At 41.8% G+C, this 21,877-nt stretch overlaps 1 protein-coding gene across 1 annotated transcript in view; it reads right to left on the bottom strand.

The window, feature by feature from the left end:
* LOC111974393 (protein kinase C-binding protein NELL1) overlaps positions 1 to 21,877 on the bottom strand; it is a 372,315-nt gene that overhangs the window by 129,381 nt on the left and 221,057 nt on the right. The window contains exon 10 of the mRNA XM_070447366.1: positions 13,003 to 13,128. Within this exon, the coding sequence (XP_070303467.1) occupies positions 13,003 to 13,128 (126 nt within the window). The remainder of the gene's footprint in view (positions 1 to 13,002; positions 13,129 to 21,877) is intronic.

Genomic DNA, 21,877 nt, shown 5'->3' with positions numbered 1-21,877 from the left:
ATCCATCCTGCCCTGCCTATCTAAGGTCTTCGAAAGCCAAGTTAATAAACAGATCACTGACCATCTCGAATCCTACCGTACCTTCTCCGCTGTGCAATCCGGTTTCCGAGCCGGTCACGGGTGCACCTCAGCCACGCTCAAGGTACTAAACGATATCATAACCGCCATCAATAAAAGACAGTACTGTGCAGCCGTCTTCATCGACCTGGCCAAGGCTMTCGACTCTGTCAATCACCATATTCTTATCGGCAGACTCAGTAGCCTCGGTTTTTCTGATGACTGCCTTGCCTGGTTCACCAACTACTTTGCAGACAGAGTTCAGTGTGTCAAATCGGAGGGCATGTTGTCCGGTCCTCTGGCAGTCTCTATGGGGGTCCCACAGGGTTCAATTCTCGGGCCGACTCTTTTCTCTGTATATATCAATGATGTCACTCTTGCTGCTGGTGAGTCTCTGACCCACCTCTACGCAGAAGACACCATTCTGTATACTTCTGGCCCTTCCTTGGACACTGTGCTATCTAACCTCCTCGAGCTCCAATGCCATACAACACTCCTTCCGTGGCCTCCAACTGCTCTTAAACGCTAGTAAAACCAAATGCATGCTTTTCAACCGTTCGCTGCCTGCACCCGCKCGCCCGACTAGCATCACCACCCTGGACGGTTCCGACCTAGAATATGTGGACATCTATAAATACCTAGGTGTCTGGCTAGACTGTAAACTCTACTTCCAGACTCATATTAAGTCACCATCTTGGGATCTTTGGGATCTCCAATCCCAAATCAAATCAAGAATCGGCTTTTTATTTCGCAACAAAGCCTCCTTCACTCACGCCGCCAAACTTACCCTAGTAAAACTGACTATCCTACCGATCCTCGACTTCGGCGATGTCATCTACAAAATAGCTTCCAATACTCTACTCAGCAAACTAGATGCAGTTTATCATAGTGCCATCCGTTTTGTTACTAAAACACCTTATAGCACCCACCACTGCGACCTGTATGCTCTAGTCGGCTGGCCCTCGCTACATATTCGGCGCCAGACCCACTGGCTCCAGGTCATCTATAAGTCCATGCTAGGTAAAGCTCCGCCTTATCTCAGTTCACTGGTCACGATAACAACACCCACCCGTAGCAGCGTTCCAGCAGGTATATCTCACTGATCATCCCAAAAGCCAACACCTCATTTGGCCACCTTTCCTTCCAGTTCTCTGCTGTCTGTGACTGGAACGAATTGCAAAAATCGCTGAAGTTGGAGACTTTAATTTCCCTCACCAACTTTAAACATCTGCTCTCTGAGCAGCTAACCGATCGCTGCAGCTGAGCAGCTAACCGATCGCTGCAGCTGTACATAGTCCATCTGTAAACAGCCCACCCAATTTTACCTACCTCATCCCCTTACTGTTTTTATTTATTTACTTTTCTGCTCTTTTGCACACCAGTATCTCTACTTGCACATGACCATCTGATGATTCACTCCAGTGTTAATCTGCTAAATTGTAATTATTCGCTCCTATGGCCTATTTATTGCCTACCTCCTCATGCCTTTTGCACACAATGTATATAGACTCATTTTTTTCCCTACTGTGTTATTGACTTGTTTATTGTTTACTCCATGTGTAACTCTGTGTTGTTGTCTGTTCACACTGCTATGCTTTATCTTGGCCAGGTCGCAGTTGTAAATGAGAACTTGTTCTCAACTAGCCTACCTGGTTAAATAAAGGTTAAATAAAAAATAAAAATAAAAAATAAAAAAGGAGGACCAGCGCACATTCTGATACAAAATGCAATGATGTGTACTAAACCTATCACCCGTAAAAAAACGTTGACACAGTGGCAGCTGCATTCATATAGACGATATTGCCATAGTCAATAATCGGAATGTTGACTGAATGATTTGTTTTCAGCTATTTAAAAAAAGACAGGACCAGTTCCTATAGAAGCCTATTTGAATTCTTAATTTCTTAACTAACTCATCAACATGCTTTTTGAAAGTTAGCTTTTTGTCAATCCAGATGCCCAGATATGTATAGGTGGGGACACGATCAATGAGGACACCATCCATTATTTTTCAGAAATTCTAGAGATGGAAAAGATTATATTTACCCCAGATACATTTTATGAATAATGAAAATGTAATAAAATCCAATTCCAATTATACAAGTAATGAATGTAGAGCTGAGGTGTGACGGGCGTGGGAACCTTGGCAACCCCACCAGTATACATTAACTCTTCAAAATGGAGGTCACGCTAGCAGGCTGGCTCGTTACTAACCAATTTAGAAAGACCCATAAAATAAAATACAAGAGGGAAAGTTCAGCAGACGCTTTGAGTTTCACTCCGAGCTTGCACATTGCAGATCTCATCCGTGATTGGCTTTGAGAATATAGCATTTATATTTAGCTCCTCTATAAAGATTTAATGTATGAATCATGTCCCCAGTGTCTGGCACTCTTCGGCGTCAAAGCATACCGCTATCAGGACTGATGTCTATCTCCCATAATATGCTGCTTATTCAAAAGACATTCTGCTCTGTGTGGGTTTGTGTGTATGTGTGTGCGCACATGCTAGCTGCTGCATGCTGTTTTTTGATGCATAGCCTCTCTTCCTCTGCCTTCGTACATGAAGGGAGTAGTACACAGCGTTGTACGAGATCTTAAGTTTCTTGGCAATTTCTCGCATGGAATAGCCTTCATTTCTCAGAACAATAATAGACTGATGAGTTTCAGAAGAAAGTTCTTTGTTTCTGGCCATTTTGAGCCTGTAATCAACCCCATAAATGCTGATGCTCCAGATACTCAAGTAGTCTAAAGGCCAGTTTTATTGCTTCTTTAATCAGGACAACAGTTTTCAGCTGTGCTAACATAATTGCATAAGAGTTTTCTTATGATCAATTTAGCCTTTTAAAATTATCAACTTGGATTAGCTAACACAACGTGCCATAGGAACACAGGAGTGATGGTTGCTAATAATGGGCCTCTGTACGCCTATGTAGATATTCCGTTACAAATCTGCCGTATCCAGCTACAATAGTCATTTACAACATTAACAATGTCTACACTGTATTTCTGATCAATTTTGTTATTTTAATGGAAAAATTTGCTTTTCTTTCAAAAACAAGGACATTTCTAAATGACCCCAAGCTTTTGAACGTGTGTGTGTATATATATATATGGGATACTTCACTCTCTTAAAATTCAAAATCAACTCGCTAATTGATCCTTGGCATGACTTTTTTAAAACAATTGCACATAGCTTAGTATCTCTGCTTTCTTACACACCTCAAAGTCGGGGTTAAACAGGAGACTGAGGTGTTGACACATTACCTCCTGAACTTGGGTTGCTTGATCACACTCGGCAAGGATCTCCTCCAGCTTTGATGTTCTGGTGCAGTTCGAGCAATTTAAAGTATTGATTGAGGACTTATTTGTGGAGGAATTTTTCTGGGTAATTTGTGATGTTTAATTTGTGCTTCACATGACTGTGTTTTTGTTTTTTTAATGTACTGAGCATAAATATAAACACAACATGGAACGTTAACGTTAAAGTTAATATTTTGCTGAGTTAAAATTAATATAAGGAAATCAGTCCATTGAAATGCATTTATAGTTTTAGGCCCTAATCTATGGATTTCACATGACTGGGAATACAGACACGCAGATGTTGGTCACAGATACCTTCAAAAAAAGTTAGGGGCGTGGATCAGAAAACCAGTCAGTATCTGGTGACCACCATTTGCCTCGTGTATTTGCCTTCACATACAGTTGATCAGGCTGTTGATTGTAGCCTGTGGAATTTTGTCCCACTCTTTAATGGCTGCGCGAAGTTGCTGGATATTGGCGGGAACTGGAACATGCTGTCCACATCGATCCAGAGCATCCAAAACGTGCTCAATGGGTGACATGTTTGGTGAGTATGCAGGCCATGGAAGAACTGGGACATTTTCTGACATTTTCAGGATACAGATCCTTGCGACATGGGGCCGTGCAATGTCATGCTGAAACATGAGGTGATGGCGATGGATGAGTGGCACGACAATGGGCCTCTGGATCTCATCATGGTATCTCTGTGCAAAGCAAATTGCAATTGGTAAAATGCAATTGTGCTCGTAGCTTATGCCTGCCCATACCATAACCCCTACCGCCACCATGGGGCACTCTGTTCACAACGTTGACATCAGCAAGCCGTTCGTCCACATGACACCATACACTGTCTGTGGTTATGAGGCCGGTTGGAAGTACTGCCAAATTCCCTAAAATGATGTTGGAGGGGGCTTATGGTAGAGAAATTAACATTAAATTATCTGGCAACAGATCTGGTTGACATTCCTGCAGTCAGCATGCCAATTGCACTCTCCCTCAAAACATGAGACATCTGTGGCATTTTGTTGTGTGACAAAACTCCACAATTTAGAGTATCCTTTTATTGTCCCAGCACAAGGTGCAACTGTGTAATGATCATGATGTTTAATCAGCTTCTTAATATGCCACACCTGTCAGATGGATGGATTAACTTGCCAAAGGAGAAATGCTCACTAACAGGGATGTAAGCAAATTTGTCCACACAACATGAGAGATGTAGGCTTTTTGTGTAGATGGAACATTTATGGGATCTTTTATTTCAGGTCATGAAACATGGGACCAACACTTTACATTTTGCGTTAATATTTTGGTTTGTTGTATGTTTCATGAGCTGAAATAAAATATCCCATGGATGTTATCCACAAGTTCATCTGACTTGTAGATAAAGGGCCTCATTGACAAAATCCCAACGTATCCCATTAAACATCTTTCTGGTGTAGAAAACAGCTTAAAGTCTAGTATACTATTTGGATAGGCTTAAAGATAGTGACACTAATTGCAGGCTGACAGCAACACTTTGTTTATGGATATGGTGGGCAAAGTCACTTTCAAAAGGGTTTGAACAAACAGTTATGTAGTAAACACTCAAGAGAACATGACCTGTTTTGTAGGAACTACTCTCACACAGTATCATCACGGGAATAAGTGCTATTCCTCTCCCCCAAGACCACGGGGCCTGGATGTGGGCTTGTTTGGCTTTAGACTCACACCCCCACACACCTGCCCCTGTCATGTACAGCATACACATGTTTTTTTGGAGAAACACAATTTGTACACGTATACGTACATACATCATGATACAAATCCAGTGTCTGAACCACCTGACCTCCCTTACAAAAATGTATTTGTTGCGGGAAACTTCCCGCAAATTTGCTGCAAACTGAATAGTGTGCCACATAATGTTGGCAGGAGTTTTCAGACGTTTGCTACTAGTGGTGAATCTGTGGCAACCTGTGGCAATAACATGTATTGCCACTAGTGGCAAACAGTTTACCAGAAGCCATTTCTGGTGAACGCAAGAGATCCAAGACCAGTAACCGGTGATGTCCAATCAGGGGGATTCGAAAAATCTGTTGGAAAATTGAAATCAAACTTTCTAGCTAGCTACCTACCAAAGTTGTCCGGTGAGCATCTAACTTATTAATTCAACTTCCTAATAAACTTTTAATAGCTAAATGATGCCATGTTTTATGGGATAGAATGAAACACATTTTGTTGATACCAGTTTTAATCAGTCTGTGCACACTGACTAGCAAATGCTTAGCTAGGTAATGTTAGCTATCATATTTTTGCAAAAATACAGATTGAGGCCTTCAATCAAACTAAGGACACCAGTCGAAGCTGTCATCAAGGCAAAGGGTGGCTATTTGAATAATCTCAAATATAAAATATATTTAGATTTGTTTATCACTGACTCCTACATGATTCCATATGTGTTATTTCATAGTTTTGATGTCTTCACTATTATTCTACAATGTGGAAAATAGTAAAAATATAGAAAAACCCTTGAATGAGTAGGTGTTCTAAAACTTTTGACCAGTAGTGTATATCAGCAAAATTGAAACTAGGATTACACTGAAAATAACCCAAGGATTACATAAAAAGTTACCAAACACACTGAGTTGTTCTAACCCAGCAATATATTCTAATTTACCCAGCAGCTGGGTCAAGTGCTCAACCCAAGGTGCTGGGTTGGAAGCACAACCCAACCTCACTGGGTTTAATTAACCCAATGCTGTGTTAGTCAAATATTAACCCAAATTGGGTACTTTTTAATCCAGCATTTTTTAGGGTAACAATAATTAACTTTGGAAAAATATGAATTGCCATACTAGGTATAAGTCAATGTCTACCTTTTTAAGATGCCAAAATAAAATGTTTTCAGTGTCCTAATGTAGTTTTTTTTCTTATTATTGTTTCATTGCATGCATTCAACAAGCCTTGGACAACGGATTTCTACAGGGCAGCCAAAGTAATGGCGCAGGAGAGGATGGCTGACGTTTTATTGGCTCTTCACCAACCGTGCTATTTTGTTTGTTTTTTCGCAGTGTTTGTAACTTGTTTTGTACACAATGTTGCTGCTACCGTCTCGTGGTCCGAAAAGAGCTTCTGGACATCAGAACAGCAATTACTCAACTTGGATTAGATGAAAACATTTTCTTTGAGTCGGACAAGAGGGATTTACTTCAGACACCCGAACAGGCCCTCATCCCTGTCATTTGCAGGAGAAGGAGACGGAAGAGGTATAGAGGAAGGATGATCGGGGTGCCTTGTGAAGATCTGCCAGTGAGTGGCAAATCTACTCTTGCTATCGGTCCTATTGGCCAACGTACAATCGCTGGCAAATTTAAAAGCACATATATCCTACCAATGGGACACTAAAAACTGTAATATCTTATGTTTCCCTGAGTTGTGGCTGAACGACGACATGAATAACATAAAGCTGGAGGGTTGTACACTGTATCGGCAGGATGAAATGGCAGCCTCTGGTAAGACAAGGGGTGGTGGTCTATGTATATTTCTTAAACAACAACTGGTGCACAATATCTAAGGAAGTCTCAAGGTTTTGTTCGCCTGAGGTAGAGTATCTCATAATAAGCTGTAGACCACACTATGTACCTAGAGAGATTTTATCTGTATTTTTCGTAGCTGTCTACATGCCACCACAGACCATTGCTGGCACTAAAACCGCACTCAATGAGTTGTATACCGCCATAAGAAAACAGGAAAATGCTCATCCAGAAGCGGCGCTCCTAGTGGCCAGGAACTTTAATGAAGGAAAACATAAATCTGTTTTACCTCATTTCTATCAGCATGTTAAATATGCAACCAGAGGGGAAAAACTCTAGACCACCTTTACTCCACACACAGAGATACTACAAAGCTCTCCCTCACCCTCCATTTGGCAAATCTGACCATAATTCCATCCTCATGATTCCTGCTGACAAGCAAAAATGAAAGCAGGAAGCACCAGTGACTCGGTCAATAAAAAAGTGGTCAGATGAAGCAGATGCTAAACTACAGGACTGTTTTGCTAGCACAGACTGGAATATGTTTCAGGATTCTTCCGATGGCACCACATCAGTCAATGGCTTCATCAGTAAGTGCATCGATGACGTCGTCCCCACAGTGACTGTACCATGGATTATAGGCAACATCCGCACTAAGCTAAATGGTAGAGCTGCCGCTTTCAAGGAGCGGGACTCTAACCCGGAAGCTTATAAGAAATCCCGCTATGCCCTCCGACGAGCCATCAAACGAGCAAAGCATCAATACAGGACTAAGATCGAATCGTACTACACCCGCTCCGATGCTCGTCGGATGTGGCAGGGCTTGTAAATAATAACAGACGACAAAGAGAGGAACGCTTCCCAGTGACACGAGCTTACGAGACGAGCTAAATAACTTCTGTGCTCGCTTCGAAGCAAGTAACACTGAAACATGCATAAGAGCATCAGCTGTTCCGGATGACTGTGTGATTACGCTCTCCAATGTGAGTAAGACCTTTAAACAGGTCAACATTCACAAGGCCGCAAGGCCAGACGGATTAGCAGGACGTGTACTCCGAGCATGCAACTGACCAACTGGCAAGTGTCTTCACTGACATTTTTAACTTCTTATGGCTGAAGGGGCAGTATTGAGTAGCTTGGATGAAATGTGCACAGAGGTGCCCATATTAAACTGCATGATCCTCAGTCCCAGTTGCTAATATATGCATAGTATTATTCATATTGGATATAAAACACTCTGAAGTTTCTAAAACTGTTTGAATGATGTCTGTGAGTATAACAGAACTCATATGGCAGGCAAAAACCTGAGAAAAATCCAAACAGGATGTGGGAATTATGAGGCTGGTCGATTTTCAACCAAGATCCTATTGAAATCACAGCCATATATGGATGTGTTTTTACTTCCCACGGCTTCCACTAGATGTCAACAGTCTGTAGAACTTTGTCTGATGCCTCTACTGTGAAGGGGGGCCGAATGATAGGGGAATTAGTCAGGTCTGCCATGACCTGACCATGCTCTAACCATGCGCATTCACATGAGAGGGAGCTCTGTTCCATCGCTCATCTGAAGTCAATGTAATTCTCCGGTTGGTACGTTATTCAAGACTTATGTTAAAAACATTCTAAAGATTGATTCAATCGTTTGACATGTTTCTACTGACTGTTACGGAACTTTTGGACATTTCGTCAGGTTTTAGTGAACGCGCTTCGTGACTTTGGATTTGTTTACCAAACGCGCTAACAAAAGTAGCTATTTGGACATTAATGATGGACATTACCGAACAAAACAAACATTTCTTGTGGAAGTGGGAGTCCTGGGAGTGCATTCCGATGAAGATCAGCAAAGGTAAATGAAGATTTATAATGTTTTTTATGAGTTTTGTGGACTGCACAATTTGGCGGATAACTGTATGGCTTGCTTTTGTGGCTGCTGTAAAGTTTTTTGAAATCTGACACAGTGGTTGCATTAAGAACAAGTGTATCTTTAAATCTATGTAAAACATGTATCTTTCATCAAAGTTTATGGTGAGTATTTATGTTATTTGACGTGGCTCTCTGCAATTTCTCCGGATAATTTGGAGGCATTTCTGAACATGGCGCCAATATAAACTGAGGTTTTTGTATATAAATATTAACTTTATCGAACAAAACATATATGTATTGTGTAACACGAAGTCCTATGAGTGTCATCTGATGAAGATCTTCAAAGGTTAGTGATTAATTTTATCTCTATTTCTGCTTTTTGTGACTCCTCTCTTTGGCTGGAAAAATGACTGTGTTTGTCTATGATTTTGCGGTGACCTAACATAATCGTTTGTGGTGCTTTCGCTGAAAAGCCTATTTGAAATCGGACACTTTGGTGGTATTAACAACAAGATTACCTTTAAAATGGTATGAGATACATGTATGTTTGAGGAATTTTAATTTTGAGATTTCTGTTGTTTGAATTTGGCGCCCTGCACTTTCACTGGCTGTTGTCATATCGATCCCGTTACCGGGATTGCAGCCATAAGAAGTTTTAACTTCTCCCTGTCTGAGTCTGAAAATGTTTCAAGCAGACCACCACAGTCCCTGTGCCCAAGAATAGTAAGGTAACCTGCCTAAATGACTACCGACTCATAGCACTCACATCTGTAGCCATGAGGTGCTTTGGAAGGCTGGTCATGGCTCACATCAACACCATTATCCCAGAAACCCTTGACCCACTCCAATTTGCATACCGCCCCAACAGATCCACAGACGATGCAATCTCTATTGCTCTCCACACTGTCCTTTCACACCTGGACAAATAAACGCCTATGTGAGAATACTATTCATTGACTACAGCTCAGCATTCAACACTGTAGTGCACACAAAGCTCATCACGAAACTAAGGACCCTGCAACTAAACACCTCCCTCTTTAACTGGATCCTGGACTTCCTGTTGCGCCGCCGCCAGCTGGTAAGGGTAGGTAACAACTCATCTTCCACGCAGATCCTCATCACGGGTGCCCCTCAGGGGTGCGTGCTCAGTCCTTTCCTGTACTCCCTGTTCACTCAGGACTGCACGGCCAGGCATGACTCCAACACCATTATTAAGTTTGCTGATGACACAACAGTGGTAGGCCTGATCACCGACAACGACTAGACAGCCTGTAGGGAGAAGGTCAGAGACCTGACCGTGTGGTGCAAGGACAACAACCTCTCCCTCAACATGATCAAGACAAATGAGATGATTGTGGACTACAGGAAAAGGAGGACCAAGTACCAAGAAAAGGAGGACGTGGCTGTAGTGGAGAAGGTTGAAAGCTTCAAGTTCCTTGGTGTCCACATAACCAACAAACTAACATGGTCCAAGCACCACAAGACAGTCACGAAGAGGGCATGATCAAACTTATTACCCCTCAGGAGATTGAAAAGATTTGGCATGGGTCCTCAGATCCTCAAAAGATTCTATAGCTACACCATCGAGAGCATCCTGACGGGTTGCATCACTACCTGACCTATTACCGCAATGCACTACAAAGGGTAGCTTCCTGCCATCCAGGACCTCTATTCCAGGCGGTGTTAGAGAAAGGCCCTAAAAATTGTCAAAGACTCCAGCCACCCTAGTCATAGACTGTTCTCTCTGCTACCGCACGGCAAGCGGTACCGGAGCACCAAGTCTAGGTCCAAGAGACTTCTAAACAGCTTCTACCCAAAAGCCATAAGACTCCTGAACATCTCACCAAATGGCTACCCAGACTATTTGCACTGCCCCCCCCCCGTCCTTTACGCTGCTGCTACTCACTGTTATTATCTATGCATAGTCACTTTAATAACTCTACCTACATGTACATATTACCTCAACTTCCTCCTGTCGCCCTCCTGTCCCTAGCAGAATTGGCTAACATTTGGGGGAGGCTATTTGTTTCAGGGTACATTGAATTTGACCTCAGGGAGAGTTACTTTTCAACAAACTGCATGGACAGGAAATGAAAAGTAACTCTCTCAGAGGTCAAATTCACTCTACACTGAAACAAATAACTTCCCCATCTTATTAACATTCCTCCTTTCCCTAGCAGAATTGGCTAACATTCTGACATGCTAGATGTAAGAAATGACAGAGGAGGTGGTGTCATTTGGAAATGTGAATTTTGATTTTCCAATAAGACAAATCAATGGCGGTATTCAGTTGGTTTTTGGATTATTACATCCTCGAAAACACTGTTGCTGATGAGCTATTCTGTTGATAATCTGCACGCCACTAAATACGCCTGTATCCCAAATGGTTGCCTTATTCCCTATGGGCCCTGGTCATAAGTAGTGCACTATATACTGTATATACTGGAATAGGGTGCCATTTAGCATGCACACATAGAATAATCCACCATAACAAAACCTAATTGGAGGTATTGCATGCCCAGAGGAATGTGACAAGCAGTTTGATTTCACTAAATCAGAAAGTATCGGAAGTAAACACAAGCTTGGCTTGTTGAATCAGATGAAGAGTCCCAGCCAATGTCAACAGACAGTAAATGTGCACATTTCCATAATTCAAAGGGCCAATCTGTGATATGGAAACAATGTATAGCCTTAAAATATGGTTTCACCTCACAGACTGTCAATCCTTGCATCTAAAGCTTGGTCTATCTAATTTGAGAATTATTACATTTCTCCAGCCCCATCCCTTAGATGGCAAACCAAGTGGTATGGGGGCTTCCATTTGGATGTTTTTCTGATTCAGGATTGGGCTTTAAACTTAATTAGCTAGTTTGTTCATCTGATATAAGGTCTGCATCTCCAACACCCCCCCCCCCCTTCCCCTCACGTCTTTCCCACCTTTATAAAACGGTCTCTTGACCTGACAGCCCCAGTTTAACTGCAGTGTGTAGTGTGCTAGAAAAATGACGTATTCAACTGATCTATTTGATATTAATGGTTAATAATTAATATTTAACTAATTATAAGGCATTTCTGTCCTACTAGTGTCTGCGTTTTCATGGGCTCCACTCTAGTTCTCTGCAGCTAATCTGGGTTTATGGTCACTGGAGATGGCTTGAGTTGACAAAAATGAGTTAAAGACTGCATTACATAGACGATGTGTTTTACAAGAGATAGCTTAGGAGTAGAACAATCCCTAATTGTCTCAAAATCATCCTTGCAACTGGGAAACTAAGCCAGGGTGGGGTTAAGACAACAACCCCGTGCAGATAATGACAGGATGAACCCAGAGTGCCTTATGATGCTCCTTGGTCTGCATGAGGGGGGTTGAACCAACCATGACTGAGCATTGTTAGTGTCAGCTATATATAGTGCTCTGCATTTGTATAAAAGTTAGGTTACTCGGTCAAACACTCAAGGGTGTGGGGTCGACCAGCCTCATTATTGCAATAATTAATCCATTTTAAATAAAGAGGATTGTTTGAAGAAATGACCAAGTCTCTCTCAGTACTCAATTTCCACGACAGTGGCCACGTCCTGACCCCAGTTTGACAACAGTGTGGAGCTGCGTCCTGACCCCTCTCCAGCTGAAGGACAGTGTGTGAGGCTCCAGAGTACACCGACCTGAGGTCAAATGGCTCTCACAACCACTCACGGTCTTCTGAGAGGCAGAGAGAGAAGGATGCTCAAGTCACCATGAGCTGTAATGTGTTGCTTCTCTCAACCAGCACTGAGTAAAACTATAAAATTATAAAACTCTGTTTTCAAGCTTCTCAGAGTGCTGATATAGGTTCACCTCTCCGGGTCCATGTAATCTCATTCCTTGTGATCTAAAGGGCTAAACTGATCCTAAATCAGCACTCCTTCTCTGAGAAACATTGTACTGCCCCTGTTCTGTAGTTTTGTACAAATCTCAGACTAAAACAAACTGAGAGGATTAATCTGGCCTACTTTAGCACTGTGAGAGTTGTGTGTTAACTGTGAGAAGTGAGTGCACTCTGTGTTTACCAAGACACAATACTTGCCCTCAAGGTTGGCAAGCATTTCACTGTAAGGTCTACACCTGTTGTATTCGGCGCATGTGACAAATAAAATTTGATTTGAAATGACCGATAATCCTCAGGATGTTAGGTACCGAAAATTAGGAAGTGTATGTGTGGGTGTGTGTTTGTTTGTGTTGGCCTACCAAAATGTTCAAAGTGTATGTGTGTGTGTGTCCATATTTGGCCTACCTGTGCAGGAATAGTCATCCACTCTGATGAAGCCAGGTAGACAGTCACAGCGATGGCTGCCGGGTAGGTTCACACACGCCGTGTTAGCCTGGCAGTAGTGCATCTGGGTGGCACACTCATCGATATCTGAGAGAGGAGAACCCACACAGAGGAGTTGTCAATAAATATTTTTGTATATATATATTGTTTATGGATAGTGACAGTTGGACTGTAGAGAGGGGGACAGATACAAAGGGAGACAGAAAGTAGGGGCCGAGGAGGAATATATAACACTGTCGCCAGCGGGTATATGTGGTTTGGAACCTGCAGCACTACCACAATACCAGACTCTGAGTTGTCAATATCTGAGGGAACACACACAGAGCTTTATGGTAGAAATGAAGCGCTGTGGCATGGGTGGTCTAGTGCAGGGTTTCCCAAACTCGGTCCCAGGGCCCCCCCTGGGTTCACGTTTCGTTTTTTTTGCCCTAGCACTACATAGCTGATTCAAATATCCAACTCCTCATCAAGCCTGAATTATTTGACTCAGCTGTGTAGTGCTCTGGCAGAAAACAAAACGTGCTCCCAGGGGGGGCCCCAGGACCGCGTTTAGGAAACCCTGGTCTAGTGGTTAGTGCTGTAGACCCCAGGCCACATGTACCTGTATCGGTGTGTGTTCAAATCTGTCCCACTACCTTTTGATACTCTCATATCCTATTTTACCCCACTATCACTCTACGAATGTTCAATAAAAAAGTTGAGTTCACTCCTTCGGAGAGAAATAGGCAGCATTCCAAGTGAAATCCCTCTTCCCTTAATTTTTGTATTTTTTATTTCACCTTTATTTAACCGCCTTCACTCATGCTGCTAAACACACCCTCGTAAAACTGACTATCCTACCGATCCTTGACTTCGGTGATGTCATTTACAAAATAGCCTCAAACACTCTACTCAGCAAATTTAATGCAGTCTATCACAGTGCCATCCATTTTGTCACCAAAGTCCCATATACTACCCACCACTGCGACCTGGATGCTCTCGTTGGCTGGTCGGCCCAAGAATTGAACCCTGTGGCACTCCCATAGAGACTGCCAGAGGTCCAGACAACAGGCCCTCCGATTTGACACACTGAACTCTATCTGAGAAGTAGTTAGTGAACCAGACAAGGCAGCCATTTGAGAAACCAAGGCTGTTGAGTCTTCCGATAAGAATACGGTGATTGACAGAGTCGAAAGCCTGGATGAGGTCGATGAAGACGGCTGCACAGTACTGTCTTTTATCGATGGCGGTTATGATATCATTTAGGACCTTGAGCGTGGCTGAGGTGCACCCGTGACCAGCTCGGAAACCAGATTGCTTAGCGGAGGAGTTACGGTGGGATTCAAAATGGTTGGTGATCTGTTTGTTCACTTGGCTTTCGAAGACTTTAGAAAGGTAGGATGGATATAGGTCTGTAACAGTTTGGGTCTAGAGTGTCTTCCCATTTGAAGAGTGGGATGTTCGCGGCCACTTTCCAATCTTTAGGAATCTCAGACGATACGAAATAGAGGTTGAACAGACTAGTAATAGGGGTTGCAACAATGGATAGTGCACTACTTTTGACCAGAGCCCTATGGGCCTTGATCAAAGTAGTGCACTATAAAGGGAAGCGTGTGCCATTTGGGACACAATCAGAGTGCTGTGGCAATACCCAGTTGGGTTTATTTGACCTCCATACAATGACATTTCAATTTATTTATTTGACCTTTATTTAACTAGGCAGGTTAGGTAGCTTAGAGAGTTATTATTATTTAAACACTCTGAGCACGTGGAAAGGCACTATTCTGTATATAATTATTATTATAGGAGTCGATATCTGAAGGAGGAGTTACAGTGAGAACAGTTACACGTGTCAAGAACATCGAAATTAGCTCAAACTAATCAAATGAAATTTGCGCCGAATACAACAGGTGTAGACTACAGTGAAATGTTTACTTAAAAGCCCATTCCCAACAATGCAGAGTTAAAAAGGAAGACACTTATTTGCTGAATAAAAAAGTAAATATTAACACAATTAAAAAACAACCAAGCTATATACAAGGAGTACCAGTACGGAGTCAATTTGCAGGGGTACGACGTAGTTGAGATCATTTACATAATACAGTATGTACAATAGATGTGGGTCGGGATAAAAGTGACTAGGCAATTAGAAAATACACTGTATACAAAACACTAAGGACATCTGCTTTTTTCATGACATAGACTGACCAGGTGAATTCAGGGGAAAGCTATGATCCCTTATTGATGTCTTCTTGTTAAAGCCACGTCAATCAGTGTAGATGAAGGGGAGGAGAAAGGTTAAAGAATTATTTTAAAGCCTTGGGGGGTTCAACTCAATATTAGGAAGGTGTTCTTAATGTTTTGTACACTCAGTGTATAATAAACATAGTAGCGTATGTGAAGCGTGAAAGTGTGTCTATGTGTGTGTGTGTGGCTTCAATATGCATGTGTGTGCATGTGTATGTTTTTGATGTGTGTGTTTTGGAGTACGTATGTATGTACAGTGGGGAGAACAAGTATTTGATAAACTGCCGATTTTGCAGGTTTTCCTACTTACAAAGCATGTAGAGGTCTGTAATTTTTATCATAGGTACACTTCAACTGTGAGAGACGGAATCTAAAACAAAAATCCAGAAAATCACATTGTATGATTTTTAAGTAGTTAATTAGCATTTTATTGCATGACATAAGTATTTGATCACCTACCAACCAGTAAGAATTACGGCTCTTACAGACCTGTTTGTTTTTCTTTAAGAAGCCCTCCTGTTCTCCACTCATTACCTGTATTAACTGCACCTGTTTGAACTCGTTACCTGTATAAAAGACACCTGTCCACACACTCAATCAAACWTACTCCAACCTCTCCACAATGGCCAAGACCAGAGAGCTGTGTAAGGACATCAGGGATAAAATTGTAGACCTGCACATGGTGGTAGATTTGGATAGAAAACACTCTAAAGTTTCTAAAACTGTTAAAATAATGTCTGTGAGTATAACATCACTTATTTGGCAAATGTGAGGTCACTGTGTTTTCTATGGGAAATCAGATTTATAAGGCACCTGGTTGCAGTTCATATGGCTTCCACTAGATGTCAACAGTCTTTAGAAATTGGTTGATGTTTTTCCTTTGAGAAATGAAGAAGTACGGCTGTTCAGTCTGAGTGTCAAGCCAAGTTGACTCTTTTGTTTGGTGCGCGCGACCTGGAGCTCGCTCCACTTTGATTTTATCCGCTATTGGACACAGTATATTCCGTCTTAAATTTTAACAATTATTTACGTTTTAGGATACCTAAAGTTGGATTAGGATAGTTGTTCGAAATTTTTGGACTAAATTTACAGGTAACATATTAGATAATTTGTAGTCATGTTGGGCGAGTTGGAACCGGTGTATTTCTGAATCAAACGCGCCAAATAAATTGACATTTTTGGGATATAAAGAAGGAGTTTATCGAACAAAAGGACCATTTGTGATGTTTCTGGGACATATTGGAGTGCCAACAGAAGAAGATCTTCAAAGGTAAGGCATGAATTATATCGTTATTTCGGACTTTCGTGTCGCACCTGCTTGGTTGAAATATGATTTTCATGTGTTTGTATGATGGGGCGCTGTCCTCAGATAATCGCATGGTTTGCTTTTGCCGTAAAGCCTTTTTGAAATCTGACACGGTGGCTGGATTAACAAGAAATTAAGTTTTATTTTGGTGTATTGCACTTGTGATTTTATGAAGGAAAAGGAAACCGCACACTGCTCTTGATAGTATCACCGATATTTAATTAGCTTACGTATCGGCCACACGGCCTTCGTCAGAGCCGTGTGGCCGACGAAGGCCGTGTGGCCGATACGTAAGCTAATTAAATATCGGTGATACTATCAAGAGCAGTGTGCGGTTTCCTTTTCCTTCATCTTGTTCAATTGATGCCATGCACCTGCAAATAAGATTGCTCAGATGTGCGAGTGCCTTTTTGAACTTGTGATTTTATGAAAGTTAAATACTTCTAATAATTTAATTCAAATTTCGCGCTCTTTCACCGGATACTAGCGGAACGTCTAGCCGTAACGTATTTGAGCCAATCAGTTTTGTTGTGACAAGATAGGGGTGGTATACAGAAAATAGCCCTATTTGGTAAAATACCAAGTTCATATTATGGCCAGAACAGCTAAAAAAAGCAAAGAGAAATGACAGTACATCATTACCTTAAGACACGAAGGTCAGTCAATCTTGAACATTTCTAGAACTTTGAAAGTTTCTTCAAGTGCAGTTCCAAAAACCATTAAGCACTATGATGAAACTGACTCTCATGAGGACCGCCACAGGAAAGAAAAGACCCAGAGTTACCTCTGCTGCAGAGAATAAGTTCATTAGAGTTAACTGCACCTCGGGACAATGAGGCCTCCAGGCTCTGTTTGACCATGAATGATAGCGATGGTGCTGCATCAGATGACCTGGCCTCCACAATCACCCAACCTCAACCCAATTGAGATGGTTTGGGATGAGTTGGACCGCAGAGTGAAGGAAAAGCAGCCAACAAGTTCTCAGGATATGTGGGAACTCCTTCAGAACTGTTGGAAAAGTATTTCAGGTGAAGCCTTTTGAGAGAATTCCAAGAGTGTGCAAAGCTGTCATCAAGGCAAAGGGTGGCTACTTTGAAGAATCTAAAATCGAATCTTGATTTGTTTAACACTTTTTTTATGTTACTAATTGTGCCATATGTGTTATTTCATGGTTTTCACTATTATTCTACAATGCAGAGAATAGTATAATTAAATAAAAACCCTGGAGGTTTAGGTGTGTCCATACTTTTGACTGGTACTTTATGAAAATTACATACTTCTGTAATTCATTTTCAATAAATTAGCAACCATTTCTAAAAACATGTTTTCACTATGTCACTAGGGGGAATTGCGTGTAGAACAGTGAGAGAAAAAAATCTATTTAATCCATTTTGAATTCAGGCTAACAAAATAAATGTGGAGTAAGTCAAATGGTACAAATACTGTCTTAAGGCACTGTATGTACCAATGTTTTAGCTAAAGGTGGGCTGTACTGTACAAGCTGTATTATATGGGGGCCCTAACAGTAGTCGGTAATGGTACAATACTGTATAAGTACATAGCCTTGCACAAAAATTGGCTTGTGGTAGCCGGAATGGTTAATGGGAGCAGGATCTCTTGTTTCTGTAGCGTGAGGCAGCTGATGTACAAGTACACACCTTCGACAGAATGTTAGTATATTGCAGGGCCCTATCCCCAATATACCTCCTTAATGCTGAGTGCCAAGCAGAGACACATTCGGTCCCATTTTTACAGAAATAGGAAAAGAGGGAGAGGGATGAGCGAGAGAGAGGAGAGAAAAGATGAAAGGCACACACCAAGCCCGGGAGAGATTCTGACACAATAATACCCAGGTAATACTGTATCATGTTAGATTACAACCAGACTAAGCACATCCTTTTTCCTCTGCTAATGTAACTTGAAAGTCATCTTTATAGGCATTAAAACACTGATTGAGTTAAGGAAAGCTTTGACTATGTACAGACTCAGTGAGCATAGCCTTGCTATAGAGAAAGGTTGCCGTAGGCAGACCTGGCTCTCAAGAGAAAACAGGCTACGTGCACACAGCCCACAAAATGAGATGGAAACTGAGCTGCGCTTCCTAACCTCCTGCCAAATGCATGACCATATTAGAGAGACACATTTCCCTCAGATTAAACAGTCCCACTAATCATTTGAAAACAAACCCAATTTTTATAAACTCCCACATATATTGGGTGAAATACAACAGTGTGCTAACAAACACAATTTTAAATACGACCCATATTTATGTGTATTTATTTTCCCTTTTGTACTTTAAAATCAATCCCATATACTATGTATATTACAAAAAAGGTTTTAAATTCTCTTGTAATGCCAATACGGAATACTATCAAATGCTTCTCAAAAATGCCCTTTGGTGGTCAAACTAGCAATAACTTGCAGTAACAGAAGAAATGGGCTGAGAATTAAATGACATGCCACAGTATGCTGCAGCACCCAGGGTGTGCCGCAACTTTAAAGAAATTTGGCTTAATTAATTTGATTAATATTATGGTCTATCCATTAACAGAAAAATTGTCCGTTTGTATATTCAGACCGTTTCGCTCTCGGAGCGCACACTGGTCGTTCGGGCCAAGAAGTAGGGTTGATTTGAGCGTTCTAGCCTTACAACGGCAGTCAAGCACCCAAGCTAACGTTGGCTAGCTACTTCCAGACACAAATGAGATCCCTCTGACCATTTTACTCGCCCTAGCAGAGCTGGTAAGGCAGTTTTCGTGTTAACCAGAGCGTTGGTGACCGTAAATGTGCTGCTGGAAACAATTTAATTATGATTTTTTTCCCGACGTTTACTGACACCGGCCATATTCAACGGGTGTTGAGCGCTGGTAAAGTAATTATTCTGGTACACTCAGACGAGAGTGCTCTGAAATCCGTGTAGATAGTAGGCTGGACACATGACATTTTTAACAACGTTCTTTTCTGATAAAAACTAGTTCATTGCATCCGCCGTGGAGCCCAGTTTCATAATATGACCATATTTCCCAGCTGCTTGCCGTTGTTTTGAAGTAATCATGAAAAAATGGGTCTTATTTTAGTGCATTTTTCACCCTGCCAGCTCCTATTAGTTCTATTGAGCACCGTGGCACCAACTCGCCTTCCGAACGTTCTATTCCCAGTTTATTGTTCAACGTCACAATGCCTGCTTCGCTATTGTTGGCAATGAGACCTGCTCACGTTGTTTTATAGTTAAAATGTAAACAACAAAATAATACTGGAACTCTGAGATCTTCCCATTGTTTCCTATGGGGGCAATATAGGCATATGTGTCTATTTCGCTAAATATCTTGGAATGTGTATATATATTATTTTGTTGGTTATGTTGTCGTAGTTGTGCCTAGGGGGGCATATGGGCATATGAAGCATGAGGACTTGCAGCGAGTGGTGAACTTCATCAACAACTACGCAGAGGATAATGCAATAGTATTACCAGGACGCCACCCAGGACACACACTTTGGTGGAAAGCTGCTGCCATCCCATGTGACAAAAGCAGCAGTGTGGCGTCTCTACAAGGAATCGATGACAACAATTGATATGTAAAGCATAAACATGTTTTGATTATTTAATTTACCTCCAACATGATTGGCACTACTTTTATTGATCTCATATTATTTCTGTATTTTCCAGAAGCTGTTAAGTCAGCCAAGCTGAAGAAGCAAGAGCAGCATCTCCTGCTTGTTCAGAGTGAACGGTCTGTTTACCAAAAGATGGTTGCTGACTGCAAGACCACCTGTCAAGACCTGCAGTTGTCTCTGGGGGACCCTACTTAACTAGCAAGCAAAGACATCAGGATGCATTACAGCTTTGTTTTTTCTCAACAAGTACAAAACATGTCCTCCTTTATACTGATTAAGGACATAGATGGATAGATAGATATACATACACAAAAAAAAATATATATATATATGGGAGGCAGGCAAATACCTTTCACTGAGCTGTGTAAAGACAGACTGACAGGGGTGAAACAATTAATTGTAAATGATCTTACTGTTCTTTTGTTGTTTGCAGGTGGACTATACTCCTGACCCTATGCAGCCGGGTCCCATCTACTTTTTAAATCCTCGCAAGTGTGGCTTGTTTGGTGTATGCTGTGAAGGAATACCACAACAAGTCAACTACTTGATTGATGAAGGAATGTCATCCAGCAAAGGTAGCAACTACATGCACCATTTCTTCACCAACTACGGAGTTGGGGAAACACGTCTGGACCTGAATTGTGATCGTGTCAGTGGCCAAAACAAGAACAAATTTGTGTTCTGGTATTGTGCCTGGTGGACCATGCACAAGCTACACCACAGTCTGGACCTTCATTTCCTGATCGCAGGCCACACCAAGTTTGCCCCCGACTGGTGCTTCGGCCTCATCAAGCAGCGCTTCCGAACGACCAGAGTGAACACCTTGTCTGAGATTGCTGATGTTGTGAAGGACAGGGGTCAACATCCCACAGCTGGTTGGACTGGAGGATGATACGGTGCTGGTGGAACGCTATGACTCGCAACAACACCTGACTCCGTACTTCAGGCCGCTGCCACAGATCAAGCAGCACCAGCACTTTATGTGAAAATAATTTTCATTGCATTGTATGATGTTATTCTTCTTATATAAACTTGGGAGGTGAATTGATGTTGTGCAAGGATGTAATGTCTTCTGATTTTTTTGTTGTTATTCCCTGTTTTACAGCTTCGATGCTCTGGTGGTGTTGTTGCCAAGGAGCGTTCAGCTTGTCGGGACCAGGTTTCAGCTGCTGCGCAACGCTGACATCCTTCCTCCCATAGATGGTCTGCCTGTACAAGCACCACCTGGACTGGACACAGCTAGACAAACTTATCTTTGTGAGAAGATCAGGGAGTTTTGCGACGAAGAGGCTATGGACATCACATGCCCTGCACCAAAGTCAAGGGCAGGACAGAAACAGGCTCTCCAACTCTAGATTGCCTTGTTCATGCGTGGTTCGGACAGACCAGTCATCAGCACTATCTGCAGTGCCTCTATTCAAATGACTTTCCTAACACACGCCATACGTTGCTGCTACAATTTTTTTTATCCTGCTGCTCAGCCACTTTACCCCTGATTGTATGCATATAACTACCTTGTCTCTCACTGATATTTTACATAGTGTCAATATAAATATAATACCGTATCTATTTATGATATTCCTACTATGCAAGTAACCATTTGGCTGTACCATTTACACCTGTAGAGACCCATCCACTTAGCAAGACTTAGCAAAATATTGATATATAAAATTAATATTGATATGTGTG

Source organism: Salvelinus sp. IW2-2015, linkage group LG15, assembly GCF_002910315.2.
Source record: "Salvelinus sp. IW2-2015 linkage group LG15, ASM291031v2, whole genome shotgun sequence".
Lineage (NCBI taxonomy): Eukaryota > Metazoa > Chordata > Actinopteri > Salmoniformes > Salmonidae > Salvelinus > Salvelinus sp. IW2-2015.
The sequence above is the reverse complement of the archived record's forward strand: the minus strand, read 5'-3'. Positions and strand labels throughout refer to the sequence as shown.